The 22,530-nt window shown below is 41.6% G+C and overlaps 1 protein-coding gene across 2 annotated transcripts in view; it reads right to left on the bottom strand.

Annotated features, from left to right (window-relative positions):
- LOC147166742 (receptor-type tyrosine-protein phosphatase gamma-like) overlaps positions 1-22,530 on the bottom strand; it is a 385,386-nt gene that overhangs the window by 154,154 nt on the left and 208,702 nt on the right. For both annotated transcript variants that reach the window (XM_086086609.1, XM_086086610.1), the window contains exon 3: positions 19,596-19,778. In XM_086086609.1, coding sequence (XP_085942735.1) covers positions 19,596-19,778 — 183 coding nt within the window. The remainder of the gene's footprint in view (positions 1-19,595; positions 19,779-22,530) is intronic.

Here is a 22,530-nt window from a genome sequence, read left to right as displayed (position 1 = left end):
TGCATCTTCAACCGTTAAGTCGCGAGAGGCTTTTGTTTGAGGTGAGCGTAATCCTATACAAATCAATGGAGTGTTGGTGCGTGACGTCTCCTCACAACTTAAAATCAAATGTGTGTGCGTGAATGTGCATGTTTTGTAAAGGGCAGTGAGATACTGTTAATTATGGTAGATTCCACATTTCTTGACCGATTTCAATGGTTTGAATTTTAAACTGTTCAGCTCATTGAAATGTTACTTAAAATCAAATGTGTGTGCGTGAATGTGCATGTTTCTTAAAGGGGCAGTAACATACTGTTGATTATGGTTAACTTGCACATTTCTTGAGCGATTTCAATGGTTGAAAGTTTAAACTGTTCAGCTAATTGAAAAGAGTTAGCAGGCCCATTCAAAATTTCCGCGGGAATTTTTCTAGTTATTTTTTTCTTCCATATATTATCTTCCACCGACTTTTCCGCAAAAATGCGGCCCGAACCGTAGATCGCACCGGGACAAATGAGGTATCAAACGATGCGGCTCGCTCTTACTCGCTGCGCTATTATTTTTCTAAGAATTCCCAAGTACCATGGCGACGCTATTCCCAAAAAACTCCCAAATAAAGTCCCATAGGAATGAATGGGAATCCGAAAGAGATCAACTCCAATCAAGCCCCTTTTTCAAAGACACGCTGCGCGCGCATACGTTAACCGACCGATATGAATTTTAGCTCATTTTGTTGGAATTTTTGTCATCTTTAGCTCAGTGTCAAAAAAAAATTTAAGGAATGAAAGCTCTCCCCCCTGTGCGGGTTCAAAGACAGTGAGTGAAATATCCTTTATCCCATGTGTGTGTATTGCATGAGCTAGAGCGGACCAATTAAGAAACAGAGTGAAGACAGAGAAAAAAATTGATTTCAAGTTTCACTTCAACTCGTCACCATGGCCACAATCTTTGCTCACTAGACATCAAATTCGCACGTTTTGTAGCCACAAGCCTCTGCTTTCTGAAGAACTAAGTTTTATTTGGCTAAGGTGTCATTTAGTACCTTTATTTTCACTTTAAGCGAGGAGAAGTCGCACATTTTTGATCTCTTTTCAATGTAATTTTCGCCGTTTTTGCCTCTTCATTTTCGATCAATCATAAGTTTTCAACCTGCTCTCATTTGGTCATTTTTCATCCGATTAAAAAACTGAGAACATGCTCGCGTTCCCCAAACCCTTGCCGTTCTAACGAGCCATTTCTGGAATCTGCATCTTCAACCGTTAAGTCGCGAGAGGCTTTTGTTTGAGGTGAGCGTAATCCTATACAAATCAATGGAGTGTTGGTGCGTGACGTCTCCTCACAACTTAAAATCAAATGTGTGTGCGTGAATGTGCATGTTTTGTAAAGGGGCAGTGAGATACTGTTAATTATGGTAGATTCCACATTTCTTGACCGATTTCAATGGTTTGAATTTTAAACTGTTCAGCTCATTGAAATGTTACTTAAAATCAAATGTGTGTGCGTGAATGTGCATGTTTCTTAAAGGGGCAGTAAGATACTTTATTTGATCTTGATTATGGTTAAGTTTTACATTTCTTGAGCGATTTCAATGGTTTAAATTTTAAACTGTTCAGCTCATTGAAATGTTAGTTAAAATCAAATGTGTGTGCGTGAATGTGCATGTTTCTTAAAGGGGCAGTAATACTTTTAGTAGATTATAACTTCCACATTTCTTGACCGATTTCAACGGTTTAAATTTTAAACTGTTCAGCTCATTGAAAAGAGTTGCAAGAGTTAGCAGGCCCATTCAAAATTTCCGCGGGAATTTTTCTAGTTTTATATTGTGTTTAAATGGTGTTGGAACTGTAACTTTTTATTGACATGTATGTCATTTAAATTTTGCTGCAACTGTAACTTCTGCCTCCTCTTGGCCAGGACTCCCTGTGAAAAGAAGTTTTTAATCTTAATGGGACATTCCTGGTTAAATAAAGGTTTAAAAAATAGGAAGAAAAAGGACAAAGTCGCTGAGGATCTGTAAAATCTCCAGTCAGTTCAGAACAATAGAATGAAAAACTTAAAAATAAAGTGCCGCTATGGAAATTTCTATTTGAAGATCGCTGATTTGCTACTGTTTCAGATGGATTATCCGATCATACAGAAGCCGAGTGTCCGGAACAAACCACTGTCTTTTGTACTCCCAGAGACGCTGAGGGTCCGAGGGGCGGTTTAAAGCCCATAATTTACCCAATGACTGTCCAGTTTCTCGCAGTGGAACAACCCACTTTATGCTTGCCCATCATCTGCCTGTCGAAGCGCTGCGGCGCTACATCACTGAATGAGAAAGAAGTCGTTTCAGTTACCGGCGTTCAGTACCTGATTTTGAACAAAAGATGAAGGTATTCTAGCACATATGTAGTCAATGAAATGCAGACACAGTAGTGGTGGGAATGATAATTGTTTTATTAATGCATCGATCATCATATTAAAATTATTCTGAATCAATATAGAGGTATTAATATTAAATTTGTAAAGTTTAACTGAAAAACTAAAAGCCACCGTTGTCTGCTGCATATTGCACTTTCAAGTTTCAAACTACAGGTTATGCTAAATAAGATTGATACATTTAAATATGTTTAAGTGAATGTATTGTGATAGGAGAAGTTAGACATTTGTCACAGCAAATGCTGCCATTGGCAATTTTGAAAATTTGTGTTGGCACACAGGTAAACCAGGTTGCCTTGCCACTTTATTAAAAGTCAGTGTGAAATATAAATCCTTGCTCTTCCTTGAGTTCCACAATTGTTTTAAAAAAGCACCAGTGTTTTACATGGACTATAAAATGTAAGCCAATGTTGTGATGCATCAGAATCTAATCAAATCGTAGGCCTCTGAATCTGAATCGAATTGTGAAGTACCCATAGATTCCCACTCCTAACATGCAGCAATACATATTTCACCACTTTTTGAGGGGTTGGGAGTTGGTATTTTAGGAAAAGCTGAGCTTCCCTTGCGCTCTTAGGCTACGTTCACACTGCAGGGCGTGATGCCCAATTCAGATTTTTTGTTAAATCTGATCTTTTTATGAACTGTTCACATTACACAAACAAATGCAACTTCAATGTGAACACAACGCGACCGTGATATGACTCGCATGTGCAAAGAGAACACGTCGAGTGATGTGCAATTGTGCACCCAAAGCAAACAACGTGACGTTGCAGAGTTTACGGAAATATATATGGCTCCCACCCCACCAGTATGGCCTTTGTCGTTTCTTATTTTGATTGATTTGATCTTCTGAGAGTTGTTTTGTAACTTTCACTCCTTTCTTCTCAACTGTCCAACTCAAATCTTCACCTTTTCTAGGGCAACCAACGACATAATAGGAGCAATTTGAAACTGCCAAGGCAGACCTTGCACAGAAAATAAAAATTAGCTATTTTACCTCCAAAAAACGTCAAATGACGTTAAAGAGATACTTTACTCATTGAGCCATTTTCAGTAATAAAAAGTTAGTATTTTGTTCAGAATGAATTTGATAACAACATTTTTCTGTACACAATTAATACCTTTAAAAACAAAATGTTCCACTTGCTATCGACTGAAGATGACATCACCTGTTCTGAAGAAATAGTTAACGACCAATCATGGCTCACCTGTTTTCTTGGTTTGGTCAGAAAACTTAGCCATGATTGGTCGTTACCTACTTCCTCAGCACAGGTGATGTCCTCTTCAGTCGACAGCAAGTGGTAAAATTAGTTTTTATCGGTATTAATTCTACATGAAAAATAATGAATTTATCAAATTCATTTTGAACAAAATATGAACTTTTTGCTTCTGAAAATGGCTCAATGAGTCAAGTATCCCTTGAAGTATACGCCCACTGTATACCGCCAATAATGTAAATTTACGTTTACTACGTTATTTTTCTCAGTGGGCAGTGCAACATCTTGTGCAGTGCTGGTTTGTGAATGAGCTTGAAAAATCCAAATTACATGAAAACATGGCGGCTCTTAAGAAACAGAACGTTTTCAAGGATGACGTGAATGATCAAAGCGTTTGTCACATTAAATCTGATTCACAGAGCGTCACTAAACAAAAAATATTAGTGTTCAAGTCACTGTTGTGCAGACAGAAAATTTATCTTTTCACAAAAAGCTTGTTTTCTCCTTATTTTTTCCTTTTTCGTGATTACTAAAGAACAGAATAAGGTAGAAACATACTTTTTTTTTCAAATGAGAGAATGGAATCCAATCTTTCATATGGTATCCATCAATTTTTAGGTAGTCATAGCACACAATATTCAGTTTGCTTTGAAAGGTGAGTGAAAATGCTCGAAATCGGCTGGCACTGTAGGGCTTGTCTTTTGTATAACGTTTGGCAGTAAAAGTTTAAAAAATTCTTGCAGGGTGCAACATTCATACCGCTCTTTGTTGTGTTTTTCTTGGAACAATAATCAATTATTATTATTTTAAGCAACAACAAAAATTTAATTGAAATCTCTTTTCATTTTACCGTCATGATTTAATTGTGGAACAGACAATCAGGTTAGCGTTGGGAATTGGACTAAATGCTGTCAATAATCTCACCAACCAAATGTGGCATCTACCTTTCAACCAGCCTCGATTGAGGAGAAATTATCACTCATCTTGCTGACATCACCTGCAGCTCTCAAGGTGGGTCATTGAGCTGCCAAGAAAACTGAATGTAGATGGCCTTGTGTTGATTCCAACACCAGTCTTTGCCCTTGTTATAATTCAGCTTGTCTAAATGAAAATAGGTTGTGTTATCTTCGCCATGAATGACTTGCTTCATATTGCACCTGTCCTGTTCTATAATCAGATGAAGAGGAGTGATGCAAGAGATATTTGACACACAGACACGTGCCTACGTGAACAAGGATAATTAGATGTGTCACACTGGTTTACATCCTCAGTGTTCGGCCTGGGCTTTTCAGTGGTTTCAATCTGCTAGATTTCCTTTTCAGATTATTTTATTTTGGTAGTATATTTCTTAAATTTGAGCTATAGTTGCTGCAAAGTGGTAGACAGGTTTGTTGATTATGCATGTGGTTAGGCCTGTTGTGCTGATAATTAATATGATAATTATATTATATTAAATAGTATCTGCAACCACTAATATTTTAAACTTAACTTCTCATAAGCCAAGTCTTTTTGACCATTTCATTTCACAATATCAAGAACACTAATGCCATAACTGTTTTGTCTTGATGACAGATGACATCTAGCACTACCTCTCCAAAACACCCAACCCTTCTCATAGACTTTCTTACTGAACTCCAATCATGCTTCAGTGCAAACTTTTTCATAAGTAACAGTGATGAAAGTGAATTCCTTTAAGTTGGGTCACAATTTATCATTTGCCAGTTTCCCCATTAGCATAGACAAATCCCCCACTTTTCATATCTGTCCAGTTTAATAATCTGACTGCCATCCTAGACTGGGCATTATTACTTCAAGATCACATAAATAACATCAAACGAGCCACATGCTTCTCTGCAATATTTGACCTAATTTCATTTAAAACTTTCATTTAAAATGGATTAATAAGGGAAAGCCATTATTTTAATTCATTCACTGACAGCCATTTTCATTGAAGCAACCCCCTTCGCTCATGGCTGTTTTACTCGATTTTGACCGATTTTGCAAGGCCCACAGAATGTTCTGTTATATTGCTATAAAAACATGGAACCTACCAAAAGAAAGATTAGAGTTTCTTCTTTCATCAAGAAAAAAAATCTGTTATCTATTTAGAAGTGAGTAATCTCTTATACTCTGCTGCCACCTGCTGGCCGCTTTTGTAATTACTACCATTGCTTCACCCGTTTTCTGCAGTTCATAGGCTGCATCAAAGCCTTCTGTATGCTGTAGCATAAAAAAACCCCATAAAAACTGTATAAATACATCGTTGGGACACTTAATTTTTTTTAAAATAGAACATATTTATACGTTTTTGGGAGCAAATTAGTTTTAATTGTCGTTGACAGAACATTGTACAGAAAGAACAGAGCATAGTTTCTTTCAAAGTCAAATTACTATGTAGTTCTTGGCAATTGTGATGGCGTGGATCAGTGGTAGAGTGGTCGTCTCGCAACCCAGTGGCTGTGTGTTAGATCACATGCCATTGTGATCACATCAAAGTATCCTTGAGCAAAATACTGAACCCCCAGTTGCTTCTGATGCTGCATCTGCATCATCAGTAGGTGAATGTGTGGTTGAATGTAAAGTGATTTGAGGGCTTTGTAAGGTGGAAAACCGCTATATAAATGAAGTCCCATATTATTGAAAGGTTACATGGTAACAACTATGCTAAGATTGAGTGACTGTTAGAGTATTCCAAGATTATGCAGCAAGAAAACAATAGTTTTTACAAAGTATAATTTTAAACCTGAGAACTTTAAGCAATAAGCAGTCACTTGAATGTGTTGAGTGTTTGTTATAAAACCACTTTAATAGTGCTGATATGAAGATGGGCCATTTATTGTAGTACAGATAAAGGTGCTCATTTCACTTTCTGATATAAAGTGCCATTATGTGCTGTAGCTGTTGCCAGTAATGAATAAAAGTGCAGAGTGAAAAACATACTTTCAGAGAGGCCAACTGACATGGTTTGGCCATATTGTGTTACAGGCACATGCCGTGTGTTCCGCTGTTAGGGGAAAGTTTTAAAACTGGAGACTCCGGAAAAGGAACAGATACAATTGCGACAGATTATTGTGAGTTTGATTCGAGTCACCGTTTTCGCCAAATCAAGCTTCAGTGCAATATTCACTAGTATGTACAGTAACATTTACAAACATGATAGAAAATAGGGCTGAACGATTATGAAAAATAATCTAATTGCGATTTTTTTCCCCCCCAAAAAATTAAGATTGATTTTTTCAAGGTCTTTTTCAAAAAAAAATTTGACCCAACAAATAATTATCGACAATATCAGTAATATGATAGATAAAGGCAAATGAAGCCTTAAATATCACAATTACAGTTACATTTTACCACTTCAACATATCCAATTTTTCATGTTGGATGAAACATGACACGTAAACACTGCATTTCTCAATAAATAAATTCAATATACATATTTAAAAAAAATAAAATAAAAAATGAGCGCTCTCCAGTCAGTAAACACACCCATGCTATGCAAACTAAAATTATACCTGAGTATATGACAGTATAACATTTTCCGATTAGATTTAAAAAAAACACTAGCATTCTGTAGCAATCCTTGTGGGTGGGTCTTGGGTTGTGTAGTTTCCCATAGTCTGGACGGTCCATGAAGGCAACACAGACTTTTGTTTTGGTAAGCTAAGCGCGTTCCGTTCGGAGCAGTTGAGTTCTGGCGTGATTACAGCCGACAGTTACTTGCGAATTGCTGATTAGTTCACCAACACTACAATACATGTACATAAAAAGAGGCGGCGGCACCTAAGTGACGGTGTGTAATGACAAGCAATAATCATTTCGTCCGTGCTAATTTTCATTCATGAAATCGGACAACACAACATATGGCCACATACAGACCTATTTAGCCTCAAAATATAGGACAACTCAAATTTATCAGCCGCTGCCGGCTCACAACGGTGAAGTGTTGTTTTAAAACCAAGATCAAACAGATTAAAAAAATGTTACACACTCAAGGTCTCATGAGACAAAAAAAACCTCACCAAAACTGCGTGCACTTATGTCGGCGCTAGGCTTTGGTTACAGCCGTGACGTTCCTGCTCTACCCCCTCTTTCCATCCTTCCGCTCTGTTTCAAGGTGCATTTAAATCACAGTTTTTCCCGATTACGTAATCGCGTTTAGTCAAACCGCGATTTAATTGCAAATGCAATTAATCGTTCAGCCCTAATGAAAAAAAATATAACATACTATCATAACATACTATCAAAACAACAAAAGTGTCACGATTGGGTTGGAGGGCCCAAATGCAGGGAGGCAGTAGAACCACGGCAGGGATGCATGTTATACTGAACACGATTTATTTAACAAAAACACTAACAGGGGTACTGCGCAAAACTCTAAATAAACAAAACCAACACAGTTCTGAAAAGACCAAAAATCAAAGTAACAACAAAACACAAGAATGTGACAGCGACAGTGATCCAACCTAGACTGAAATAAACCAGGGAACTAAATACATGCCAACTGACGAGACAACGAGAGACACCTGGACAAGACACAAGTGGCTGGGGGAGATGATTGGATGACACAAGGGAACAGACTGACGAGTACAGGTGCAAACAAAACCCAACGAGCAAGACAGGACACCAATCATAACAGTACCCCTAAAAAATGGACATAAGTGTTTTTCATAGCACAGCCATGGTATGTAAAATAAATTGATCTGGATTAATTAAACATTGTTCATCAATGAGTCAGATTTGCACAGAGATGGACAATTTTTACACCAACTATTTACATATTTTTAAATTTGTGCAAATAACACCGGAGCACTGAGACACAATCTGCTTGGCAGCGCAGTTAGGGGCATAGTCCCCCATTCGTGCTTAAGTCAATTTCTTACGCACTTTCAACGTGCGGCGATTCTCCTGTCTAGGCTTCTGACACACCCACCTGTGAAAACTCGCTCAGCCACCTCACAAGTGGTGACCCATTGAATTGTGGTGCTACCTGCAAGTCCTGGATTGTGGAGTTTTCCTGAGACATGTGAACAGCATGATGATCCATTTGGAATATATTTCACACTTTAAATGTAAAGTTGACTTGAGTATGAATGTATGGAGTATGGAGTTATATACTGATTGTGATCAGTGACGTGTGTGGCTCATCTAACATGTAAATTAACTTTTTTGAACACCAGCCAATGTGGGAACACGGTTCCAATGCAGCAGGTAGTATGTGTTTACAATGTGACAGTTGTGGACACAGTCTTGTCTATTGACAATTCCAAGCTTAGGTCACAAGTCAAAATGGTGGTCAACTTGGTGAGACGAAGCTCTCCGCTCATTAACTCTTTGACTGCCAGACGTTTTCAGAAAAGGGATGCCGTCAGTGACAGCCGATTTAAGCATTTTGACTGATCTTTCAAGGTCCACAGAAAATGTTCTGTTTGGACTATGGAAACACACATACTACCAAATGAAATATTGGACTTTCATCTTTCAAAGTTTGTTTCTACCATATTCCGTTCTTTAGTAATCAACAATAGAAAATGGTTAGTTTCAGCCGATTTCGCTTGTTTTGGACTCAAATACAGAGAAATCAAGCTTTTAGTGAAACGATATTATTTCATGCATTCTAGTGAATTTTACACTTCTTTTTGTCCATGAATGATGCCACAAACACCTAAATAGTGCTTTACTTCTATAAAACACTACCACCAAGAATGAAAAAGTGTTTTTTGATAGCAAAATACGTTTATTTACATTCAACAGTATAACAATTTGACAACAATTTGGCAAACTATTTACAAATGTGTGCAACTGTGGTGCTATTTACAAATATGTGGATGTTTCAACGACAGTTTTTCTTTTTGTTTTTTCTCCCCTGCGTGCAAGGAGACGCAACAGCATTTGCACAACAGATTGCCTCTTCGCGTGCAAAAGCTCCACTTTCTTGCAGGCCGTTTTTTCCGGGGAATAGCAAGTATATACTGCAGTGTGTGTTGCCATCAAGCCTAATATCAGGATCATGCTACGGTTACGTTACGGTGGTGTTACGTCTGGCTTCCTCATGTCCTTCAGTTGCTACACCGGGTTGTAAGAGATGTTCTGATCCATTTTATCCACTCCATTCATGGTGGCATCGTAGTCCAGAAACAGTGTCTTCTCCGTGACCAGACTGTACCCGCTCCTCCGATGAATATGCATTGGACTCGGGGTACTCTTCATTGTCCGACAAAATGTCCGCATGTGGAGCTCCGGCGTTAGCAGAGCTAGCCGGTGATGCTTTATGACGTGAGAATAAAGGCCGCGTCCAACTGTGGCGTCCAACTGTGGCGTCAACCTCGGGATTCACCATCATCATCATCATCATCATCAATGCATTGGTCGATGCTTTTCGACAACTCTCGAATGTCCGATTGTGTAGAAGTACCCGGTCGGTTATTGTGCGCGTTTTCCGGCGTTAGCAGCGCTAGCCGCGCTTAGCCGGTGAGGCTTACTAACACTAATACTAATAACGGTCGCGTCAAGGCTTCCAACTTTGGCGTCAAGCTCGGAGTCATCATCATCGTCGACATCAATGCGCTTTTTAGTATTGATCGATGCTTTCCGTCTTTGAAAAAAATGCTCAAGCGTGAGCTGCTTGCAACCGGTTGCTTCATCAGCCATTGTCTCCTCAACACTCTAGCTCCGCCTCACGTCTTCTACTGACGCCCACGGTGGGCGGCCCATCCAACCTTGTGCAAAGAGAGTCATCGCTGCCATCTAGGGGCCAAAACGAGTCCTTATACTAACCAGATCTGCCTGATACTTTCAGCACAGCTGCCCAAGGCTTTCCTCCACCCGTTTCCAAAAAAAAAAAAAAACAACATAGTGAACGTCTTTTTTTTTTTTTTTCTTCTTTTCTTTTGTGGGTGAGTATGTGTATGTGCATGCGTGCGTGCGTGCGTGCGTGCGTGCGTGTGTGTATTTGTTAGCTCACCAGAAAACCTATTAGAAAAAAAAACTCATACCGTTCACCTAAATCGAACAGCAGGAGACCCGAGGGGACCGAAGAAAACCAAGGAAGGTGAAATCCAGCACCGACCAGACACCCCCCACCAGAACTCCTCCCCAGCCCAAGAAACATCCAGACCCCAACAAATCCAAAAAACATAAAATCAGGGAGGCCTCAAGAGACCAACGGAGAGACCGAGAAAAGGAAGGAAGGACAGACGAAGCCGCGTGAGATCCGAGACACCAGCCTCCACCGATTCAATAACCTGAGGAGGAAACAGATTGTGTCTGAGTTTCGGTAGATGCTGGTGTGGTGGATCTGGCATGCATGAAAATCTCCACCAAAGAGGGGAGCCGTCGACCCCCGCCGGAACAGAGCAAGCGCAACACCTCAGGGCCCCCCAGGCCGCGGCAGCGCCAAAGGACGACCCCCGGGCCCCACCAGGGCCACCGGCCGGAGAGCAAACCCAGGAGCAGGAGCGCCCCCCGCCCCAACACGGCCCGCGCCCCCGGCCCAACGCAGCAGGACGGGGCACTGCAGGCCCACCAGGCACCCCACCGGCCCCCAACCCCCGCCCCCCCCACGACCCCCCGCCCCCCATCCACCCCCGCCACCCACCCCAACCCAGCCCCAGCCGCCCCCACGCCCCCAATCCCCCAGACACACCCCACCCCCAGCACCCCCCCACCCCGCAACCCCCACCACCGCCCCCCCCCCCAACAAAGCCGCCCCCCGACCCCACCCCGACCAACCGGCAGCCCCCCAACCCCCGACCCCCAGCCCCCGGGGACCACCCGCACCCAGGCACCGGCGCCGAAGAGGGGCCGGACAGCGGAGTGGAGAGGGCAGCCGCGCCCACCCCACCCCCCGCCGTGTGGAAGGACGGAACACCGGGGGCAGAAGGGGGAGATGGGGGCACCGGAGGGCGGCCGACACCCCCGAACCCCAGGCCCAGCGGGGGAAGGCCCCGGTCGTCACCCCAGCGTTCTTTGTGAAAATTAACCCCTGTTACTGAGTCCGCCAGCTCGCGGACTGGCGAACTCTACCCCTAAACCGTGAATGTGACCCCACCCAGTGTATATACAAGTGTGTGTGTGTGGTGCATTAAAATTAGGAGCAGGTGAACCGGAGCCGATGGAAATGATATTCCCACGCTCCGATCCACCCGCCACCCAAGCATGTTGCTGAGTGTATGTGGTGCATTAAAAAAAATAGATAGGGCGGGGGGGGGGGCGGGTGGCGACACGGACAGGGGACCGCAGCACTGCTCTATACTGCGGCCCCCAACCGATGGCACCCCCACAAGCCCCCCCCCCACCCACAAGTTGTGTGGTGTATTAAAATTGGAGGGGAGTTGTAGGGTGAAGACGGTGTTTCCACCCTACCCCACCCCCCAAAGTGTGTTATGTGCCCTATATGTCTATAAAAGTGTATTGTGCAAACCTAGTGTAGTGAGTTAAGAGGTGTGACCAGCGGGGCCCCCCCCAACCGGGCGGGGGCAGGAGGCGCACCGGCCCACCAAGCCCCCACCCACCCCACCAGGACCCCGGCGGGCATATGGGACCCGTCCGGCGGGGCGATAGGGCTCGCCCCCCGGATACTGGGTCCCGCCCGAGGTGTCAGGACGCCCACCGGAGCGGGGCGGGCACGACACCAAACCCCAGCCACCCCCGCCGCCCCCCATAGCACCGAGACCCGGGCCATGGATGGAGCCCCCGGCCCAGGGGAGGGGAAGGAAGGCGTACCGGGGAAGGGGAAGGGAGGAGGGAAGGGGACGACAAGAAGGGCAGGGGGCAGCGGCAGGGACGCAAGGAGAGGGGGAGAGGAGGAGGAAGGGCGACGAGGGAGAGGGGACAGGGAGGCGGAGGACGGGCGGGGAGAGGCGAGGAGGGAGAGGCAGCAAGGGGGAGGAAGGGGGAGGGGAGAGGGAACCACCGGGCACCCCGGCGGCCCACAGGCCCCGAACCGTGTCGCCGGGCCCAGAGCGACGGACCGCGCCGGAACGGCGCCGCCCCCGACACCAGGGAAAGCCCCGCAACGCAGCACCCCCCAAGAGACCCAGGGAACGGCCAAGACGCAGCCGCCTCCCAGCAGCCAACAAAGGGGCAGACCCGCCCACTCCCCGCCAGGGGGGACAGCACCCACAGAATTAACCCACTGGCATGCCGTGAATCCGAATATCAACCCCTGGTGCCCATCGGAGGTGAATCCGCTCGATCCCGCTGGCAGCAGCCGGGTTCCTGACTATAGAAACACAACCATTAGTTACAAATTGCCTAATACAGAAACATCAATGCAAGTTATAACGCTGCTGTGGCTCTCGCTAACAGGCAGAATTAAAATCCAAGTTTAGGTTAAAAAATTCTATATACGTAGACCATGTTTCTTTAAATTTTGACATTTGGTTTTTATTTGAGGCAGATATTTTTTCCATTAAAATATGATTTATGAGGAGGTTAGACCATTGGTCGATATTCAAAGTTTGTTTATTTTTCCAGTTAACAAGAATTGTTTTTTTTGCGATAGTAAGGGCTACAAGTATAGATTGAAATTGTTTATGTGGTAAGTCAATTGTTGTTAAGTCACCTAGCAAACACAAGTTTGGAGAGAACGGTATCCTACAGTCCAAGACAGCGGAAAGTTTTTCTAAGACTTTAGTCCAGAAACACATAACCGGAGTACATAACCATAAAGCATGAAAATAAGTGTCTGTAGTGTTTTGTAAACACTGGAGACAAATGTCGGAGTCTGAGAGTCCCATTTTCTTCATCATATATTGAGTAATGTATGTTCTGTGAATAATTTTATATTGGATAAGTTGTAAATTTGTGTGTTTTGTCATTTTAAAAACATTTTCACAAACTTGAATCCAAAAGACAGATTCCGGAGCTATAGACAAGTCTGTTTCCCATTTTGAGATGGGTAAAGACGTTTTATCAGTATATGAAAGTAACTTATATATTTTTGAGAGGTTTTTTTTGTTGTTGTCGGAGAAAGCTTGGTAATATCTTTAGCTAAAACAGGCGGTTGGAGCGTACCCTGGAGTGTTGGAATTTGTTTCTTTATCATACTTTTAACTTGCAAATAATGTAAAAAGTTTCCGTTTTTTATTTTATATTTTTGGAGCAAGGATGTATATGATATAAACATATTATCTGAGAAGAGATGGTGGAGATGTGTAATTCCTTTCTGCTCCCACACATTCAAATAAAACGATTGGTTGTTAATTTGAAAGTCGGGGTTATGCCATAGGGGAGAAAGCCCGCTGGGCTCCACTTTGGCTTTTGTCATTTCTAGTGCCTTCCACCAGGCAGTCAGGGTGGCGGAAATCATTGGATTTTTAAAGCAGTTATGGCGCTTAATCGATGTTGTAATAAAGAGTAAATCTAGGAGTCTGAGGTTATTACAATCCTTCTGTTCTAGTTCCAGCCAACAGTTAGTATCTCTATTGGGTTGTGCCCATAAAATAATATATTGTAGCTGGTTGGCTATATAATAGTGCATAAAATTTGGTGCCTCTAGACCTCCTTTGGATTTATTTTTCTGAAGAGTAGATAGACTAATCTTTGCTTCTTTTTTTTTTCCAGTAAAATTTTGTAACGGCTGAGTCCAACAACTGGAACCAGTTAGCCGTAGGTTTAAATGGAATCATTGAGAAAAAATAGTTTATTTTGGGTAAAACTTTCATTTTAATAGTGGCTATTTGTCCTATTAGAGAAATAGGAAGATTATTCCAGCGCTCCAAGTCACTATAAATGCTATCCAGAAGTGGAGTGAAATTTAAATTAACTAAATCAGTTAATTTAGGTGAGATTTTTATGCCTAAGTATTTTAAATTACCTATAGGAAATGAGTAGTATGGGTCCTGGCTTGCAGGGTTCCATGAATTTTCTGTAATAGGTAGAAGTGTTGATTTTGTCCAGTTAATAGAATAGTCTGATAACTGTGAGAATTTAGTTATTAAGTTAAATACTTCCCCTAATGAAATAGCAGGCTTTTCTAAATAAAGTAAAATATCATCGGCATATAGATTAATTTTATGTTCTGTTACCCCAGAGTGAATTCCTTGAATCATTCTTTCCTGGCGTATGGCTAATGCAAGCGGTTCAATAAATATTGCAAATAATAAAGGCGACAGTGGGCATCCCTGTCTTGTGCCTCTCTGTAGAGTAAAACTCTTAGATATAATCCCATTAGTAGTAACAGTAGCTTTAGGAGAATCATATAATACTGACACCCAGTGAATAAATGACTTCCCAAAGCCAAATTTATTTAAAACAGCAAAGAGGAAGGACCAGTTAACTTTATCAAAAGCTTTTTCTGCATCCAATGATATAATAACTGCCTTTTTATCATGCCGCTGTGACATACTAATAAGGTTAAAGAGCCTTCTAATATTATTAGTAGAGTGACGCTCTTTAATAAAGCCTGTTTGGTCGCTATGAATGATTGTCGGGATTACTGTTTCTAATCTAGATGTAAAAGCCTTAGTGATAATTTTAATATCAGTGTTAATTAGTGAAATCGGACGGTAACTTGATGGAAGGGTGGGGTCTTTTTCTGGCTTTAATAAAAGTTTAATTGCTGCTGTATTCATGTGTGGGCGTATGTGACCATTAGTTTTAATTTCTGTTACTACTCTTAAGAATAGTGGAGCAAGCATTGACCAGAAGTGCTTTAGAAATATAGCCGGATAACCATCCGGGCCGGGTGCTTTGCCATTTGGCATACTATCTAGAGCACTGTACAACTCGTTTATAGTAAGTGGTGCATCTAACATATCTTTATATTCAGTAGTTACCTGAGGTATACTTAAGCTACTGAGGAATGCCTCAATATGCTCTGGGTTAGGTTTATTAGTTTCTGAGTATAAGTTGTGATAATAATTATAAAAAATTTGATTAATTTCTTCTGGTGATTGTGTACATTCACCAGTTGTACCTTTAATAGCCGTTATAAGCGATTTTTCCCGATTACGTTGAAGTTGGTTTGCAAGAAATTTACCTGATTTGTTATTATATTCAAAGTTGTTGTATCTCAATTGTTGTATTATAAACTCTGTCTTTTTAGTTAACATATCGTCTAACTGTATTTTTGTATTTTGTAAGTCAGTCCATATTTGGTTATTTGGGTTTATTGCGTACTCATCCGTCAGTTGTTTAATTTTATCTTCCAAGTCTTTTTCTAATTTTTGATCCTGTTTCTTTTTATAAGATGAATATGATATAATTTTACCTCTAATTACTGCTTTCCCGGCTTCCCAGAGAAGAGCTGGAGATAGGTCTGGAGAGTCATTTATTTCCAAAAAGTCTGCCCATTCTTTTCTTATAATTTTGTCAAATTCTGCGTCGTTTAGTAGTGAGATGTTAAAACGCCATGTAGGTGGTGGTTTAAAGGTATAATCAACTTGTAGGGAAAGGGAGACTGGTGCATGGTCGCTAATAATAATAGGATGTATTTTTGTAACGGTTTTATCAGCAATAGAATTATTTGTAAGAAAAAAATCAATTCTTGAAAAGGACCGGTGCACAGCGGAAAAGAAGGTAAATTCCTTCTTATTTGGGTTTTTAAGTCTCCAGCTGTCGACGAGGCCAAAGTCATCCATATATTCCCCTATTACTTTTGTGGATTGTGATCGCCTTATACATGTTGTTTTATTAGAACGATCTATTAATGGATTTAAGGTTGTGTTAAAGTCTCCTCCAATAATAATAGTAGAGTTCGCTGCTAATTCAAACAGCTTAGAGAAAAATTCATGGAAAAAAGCCGGATCATCATTATTAGGGGCATATAAATTACCGAATGTATATATTTTATTAAATATAGTCACCTGAATAATAATGTATCGGCCCTCTGGGTCTGTTATTGTATTATTTAGAGTAAAGAGTAAATTCTTATGTATGAGTATAGTGAACGTCTTTTAACGTCCTCGGCGCCCTTCCGTAGGTTTATGCTAAACGTTTTATAACGTTTATGGCGGTCAAAGAGTTAAAAAGCATAGGACTTTGGATCTTGTAATTTGATTTGTGAACATTATTTTGATTTCAAAATGAGATCAAATGTATTTTGACTACTATAACAATCTGTGTGGTTTGTATGCTAGTCACAGGCAAACGCAATAAAATACACTGTTGCGTTTGCATTGCATTGCATTCCATTGCGGAAATACCGGTATCAGAAATGCCCGGATGTTAGGAAGTGTCAATTACTACAGGTGAGAACACACGCTCGCATGATAATACTGAACATATGCTAATGTTACCGGGTTATTTGCATTTGAGTTTACCCACCGTTTAGTTAGATGCATGTTGCCAATAGATATATTTTATTGTTTAACTCACCCAATTAGGACACAAAGTTCAGCGCACTGCAGGCTGAGGCTTAAAGTGGAAGAGAGCGACACAGTACTCCGTTAACTTTAATACATCATGCCACATCCTTTGCGCAATCTAATCTTATTGTAAGTGCAGCGTAGCACTGAGGCGACTCTTTAACAAAGTTAAATTAAGGCACACTTGTGGTTGGCATGGGCCGGCGCACCCGCGCGACGTGAGAACGTGACGCGGGCGTGTGTGCACTTCTTCGTTGGTCTCAGCGGATGAGGCTAACGGTCGCATATTATAATAAAATGCAAACATTTCCGGCAGAATTGTTATACTAGTCCCGGTTCCAATGAATTCTCAGCCAGCCTTAAATATATGTTACCGACATAATTGCCTGATTCATCACCAGCTATTTTGGCTGGAAAGTTTTTCTCAGCACCCGCCAAAATGAATTTCAACCCAGATTCGAAACCTGCTAACGGGCTACTGTGAATTAAGGAACATGTATTTGCATTCTGTAAATACAATCAAAGTAATTTAATCAGTGGACTGTGCCCATGAATGTATATTTGGAGGTGTTCTATCAGTTCAAAATTGAGTGGGATGTCCAATTTTTAAGCATTGCCAAGCAACCCTTTCTACCAAACACGTGAGCGTCTGGGACTTATGTGGTTTTCACGACCGGTATATATGAAATAAAAACTAATGTTTCAAAATCTAACTCACAATGTCACTATTAGAATGACTGTAGTTGTTGTGAGCTGCACTTACAAACTCCAAGCCACCAGCACGAGTCAGCAGCCGCTCAGCGTAACGCAGCCGTGCAATACGATGTTTCACATTCAAGAGGTATATATATATATATATATATATATATATATATATATATATATATATATATATATATATATATATATCTATAGTACTTAGTATTTATAGGATTCACATGACGTCATTGGCCCCACATTGTGTGCATGGGTCCATGGAATGTTGAATGGGAACGCACAAAGAAGTGTCCGGAATGGCAAAGCTAAATCAAAAGGAACCGACAAAGTCTACCAAAGTGTGTTCTGACCATTTTGATTAAGGTAAGTGTCACTGTAAGATGCTTTTATCATAATGCGATTGTGATATGTGAGCCGCTAGCCGTGGCTAGCTCTGGCTAAAAATTTATTTGGTGGTCAAGATGATCTCTCCAAAGACCTTCCTTAAGGTCTCTATTTTCCTTTCCCAGCAGCCCAAAAATTGAAATTGTTGTTAAAGTGTACGAAAAATATGTGATGAATTAACAAAAGTTGTTGTTGATTTTGTTGTAACATGCTAGCGCTAGTAGCTAGCGCCTTCGGGGAAGTAGCTAACTTGGTTTAAAAATAACCCGAGATTCTTCACCTTGAATTCACAAATGATAAATAGACATAGCAACCAATAAAAGCCGAAAGTACAGGAGACACAAGAATGTCCGTGTTTTGGTAACCACCCTACCTCAGAGCATACGTTGCCATCTAGTCCTGTCTGGGCAAACGTTTGTAATCCAATCCATTCCACTAGTCAAACGTTTCAACGTGTAGCTACCGCTGCAAAGAATGTTGAGCTAAATCTTCCGCATATGTCTTGTTTACACAAGTAACATTAGAGGAAACTATGTTCACGAATAACAAAAGAACATTCGGTGTAAACACAATTGAAACACAGCTGAGTCTGTTGGAAAGTTGACCCACCATGAGGGGTGGACATGCGATCCCGTGACGTTAGCGAATACTATCTATAGCCGAGGAAGAAAGATGTTTAAGTCTCTGGGCGAATACACACACTGGTAGATTTGACAGCAGACACCTCTTTTTTTAGAGAGAGAGAGAGAGAGAGCTCAGCATTGTTCATTCGGTAATCTTACCGATTCGACATGTCATTATCATTGCTCTCTCTTTTCTTTTTTTTCTTTTTTTGTATGTGCGTGTGTGCTACCTATTAAAAATACCATACCGTTTACCTAAACCAAATACTTCAGAATCCCGCTAGAGTCGTGAAGTTGTCAGGAGACCCTTGGAAGGATCAAAGAAAAGGAAGAAAAGTGAAATCCAGCACCGACCAGACATCACCTACTACCCACCGGGTTACCAACCAGAATCTTTCACCAACCCCAGAAACATCTAAATTCCAACAAATTAGGGAGACCTCACGAGACCAAAGGAAAGACCGAGGAAAGGAAGGAATAGATGAAGCAGAGTGAGATCCACAGACATCAGCCTCCACCGATTCAACAACCAGAGGAAGATTGTGTTTGAATTTCGGTAGATGCTGGTGTGGTGGATCTGGCATCCATGAAAACCTCCACCAAAGAGGGGAGCCGTCGACCCCGGCCAGGACAGAGCAAGCACAAATCCCCAGGGCCCCCCAGGATAGAGCAGCGCCAAGGCACAACCCCCGGGCCCCACATGGCCACCGGCCAGAGAGCAAAGCCAGGAGCCCGGAGTGCCCCCCACCAACACGGCCCGCGCCCCAAGCCCAACGCAGCAGAACGGGGCATGGCAGGCCCACCAAGCACCCCACGGCGCCCCCAGACCCCACCCCCCACCCAGCCACCCGTACCACCACCTTCTCCACCAAGCCGCCACTGAATTTGATCTGTTTGCTCCATTTTTACCTATTTGCCCACACACACACTATATGTTACTGTACCTGTTTTGCCAGTGTTCTTCATAGACGTCTTATTTGAAGATTCTGTATCAAAGCCCTCCAGCGTAATTTCCTGAAATTCCATGGAAATTTTAGCATCTTGGTCCAAAATGTTGATCGGTGACTGGTTTTTCTCCCTACATTCTGGGTAGGCTGATGACCAGCCTTCATCGGGTCCATATATACCTGGAGAAACAGAAAAGCAGGTTCTCATTAGAAGGGGGATACACTGCGACGCAGTCATCTTTAGAAGTATATTTCAAGCACCAATCCGGCACAAGAGCTTATCCACTAACAGCAGGGCTGCCAAGTTGTCTGAATTAAAATGAGGCATTGCTTACAGAATAAGCATCAAGTGCCTTAAACTGAGGCAGCTGCTGCAAAGGAACAACACCATCTGCATTTATGTTATGTGGTTGATAATGTTATTATCATAAGACAGCTGTGTTTTCCCCACTGTTTGGTGACACTATACAGAGAAAGACTCTGATTATGCACTGCTGACCTCCTTTGCAAGTACATTCCAGACAGCTAATATGCAGTAGATGTCACTCACAGTGTGAGCTGACAGGGGACGCTAAAACACGTCAGATGGTTCATGAGGATGCTGGCAAGTTATATTTACATCTGAAGAGACATCTTTGACAGTAAATTTCCAGTGTAAAAGCTTGAGGCCAGAAGAGCAGTCGAGTTGCTCTCAGGAGAGCTTTTGAAAAAAATATACTTGCTGGGAAAGCCACTGTTGAAATGTCAAGGAGCCCATCTTCATTTGACACCAGGGTCTTTACTGATGTAGCTCTGCCAATAAGGATATAGTCTGGCTCCCCGTCTTTTTGCAAGATCAGGAGCAATATACCACAAATACCTGACACAATAAAATCTACCTAGAGCATCATAGGCCATAAGGGAGATCAAGCACATACCAATAATTTCTCTATCCGAAGCGCCACCTCATATAATTCATTATCTTAAACTATATAATTTTCTTTTGGGGGCGAAAATCCTTACAAATTTACGACGGGATCAGGAAGTGTTGTCTCTCTAACCCATCTCCATCCTGCCTTTTTCATTTTCTAAAGTGTCCCATTAACCACCAACAAATCCTAACATTAGACTATTAGCTACGCTACGTGTATTAGTCCTAAATTTCTGAGATTTGTTCTCGCGAATTTGAGAGTTTATTTCTCGCAAATTTGTAACTTAATAAAGTGGCAAATTTGTGAGCCCCGTCCGTGACCCCCCCACCCGAAAAAAATAGTATACGTGGCTCAAATACGCCGTCGTACAAACCATATGTAGCAATAGGAAAATAAAATACAATTTAAAGTCATTGTCCTTGTGTCTCTGTCCAGAATTTCTGGCATTGAATCTTTTAATATACTTCTCTGATGGCGGCCAAAAGATCATTGTCTACATTTAATAGAGAACTGGATAAGTGAGCATCACATTGGTTGCACCAGCTGTTCAACACGCTGGGGGAAGACTACAAATTGGAAACGTCAGCTGAAAATGATGTGAGCTCGCCGTGAATTTCTCCTCACACACATTGACTCACTTCATGCACCCCACTTGCTCTAATTTCTGGCCCCTAATTGAAAGCAATACCGGGCTCCCGGGCTCCTAAATGAATTTGTCTATGATTACTCATGCCCTGGCGCATGGAGAGCACTGGGTAATGTCAATTTCATTGAATTAGGTAGCATCCTGTTATCCTTCCTCTTTCCCCAATCTCCGTCCTTGCCCTGGGGTGTTTATTGATTGCGATGGTTTTAGCTTTCGAATAAGGCTAGTATTTCCTGTGACAGCAGCTGCCCTAGCAGCAGATACACAGGTTTGAGAAACAGGAAGTGACTAGTTATTGCCTTAACAAAAAAGGAGATAACTGCTGGAGTGCTATCTCCACACTACAGTGATCTAACGACTAAAAGGCCTTTTTTTAAATCGCAGTAATTTTATCTGAAAACAACATAGCAACTCCTTCCAAGCATAAATCAATTTTCTATAACCAGAACCTATCCCAGCTGACTTCAGGCAAAAGATGGACTATGGACTGGTCATCAGTCAATCACACTGAAAGACAACTGTTTACACGTACATTTACACCATCACTGAGTGGAAACTAAACCCACACTACCTGCATCAACGTCAGGCATGTTTTTATTTTTATATTTACTTTGGAGCCTATGGTGTGAAGTGAAAAGTGATATTGCCTCATACTATTGTTACAGTTTCACTTTTTTCTACATCATTAAACCTGTGGACCAGAGCAACGTCTTCAAAGTTGTAATGTTGAAGATCAGTTTAGCTGAATGATCGAACAAGGCTGCGACAGTACACTAACTTTTGCCATGTATAATGTATTTGTTGAAGAGTATTCTAAAAAATAAATCATGAGTACTAAATGTGGGGTTATATTGTAGCAGAAAATCCACTCCATGTTCTTTATTTTTGAAAAGCCTAACAAATGAATAAATTCATGGATTAATCGTATGGGGGGGGGGGGGGGGGTTATAATATCTGCGATGCTGCACCACTTGGGGAAAAAATGCTGTTGACTGCATCCAGAGATTACAGTTAATGCCTCCACCTCACTGAATTGGTCCATCGCTTCTGGATCCTAGCATCCTCTTTATATAAACCGACTCCTTGGTGCATCGATTTCTGCCATTTAGCCTCTAATATTGATGGAATCAGTGTGGGGAGAGAATATATTTCATGTCTACTGAGCTAAGCCTCCTGCCAAACTGAGAAGACAAACATACTGCATAGGTCCATGTTTCACTTTTTCATCACTTCCACACTTGAAAAGACTATTTGACGTGAACAGTTAATTGCAGGAAAAGTTCTAGTTTTATATCCCATAATCTGATATCCTTCACATCACTGTTTCTTCTACAGTATAATCTCAATTCAAGTCTTTTTTTTTTTTTTTTAAACC

Source organism: Leptonotus elevatus, chromosome 10 (genome assembly GCF_054856555.1).
Source record: "Leptonotus elevatus isolate MCC_2025b chromosome 10, RoL_Lele_1.0, whole genome shotgun sequence".
NCBI lineage: Eukaryota > Metazoa > Chordata > Actinopteri > Syngnathiformes > Syngnathidae > Leptonotus > Leptonotus elevatus.
The sequence above is the reverse complement of the archived record's forward strand: the minus strand, read 5'-3'. Positions and strand labels throughout refer to the sequence as shown.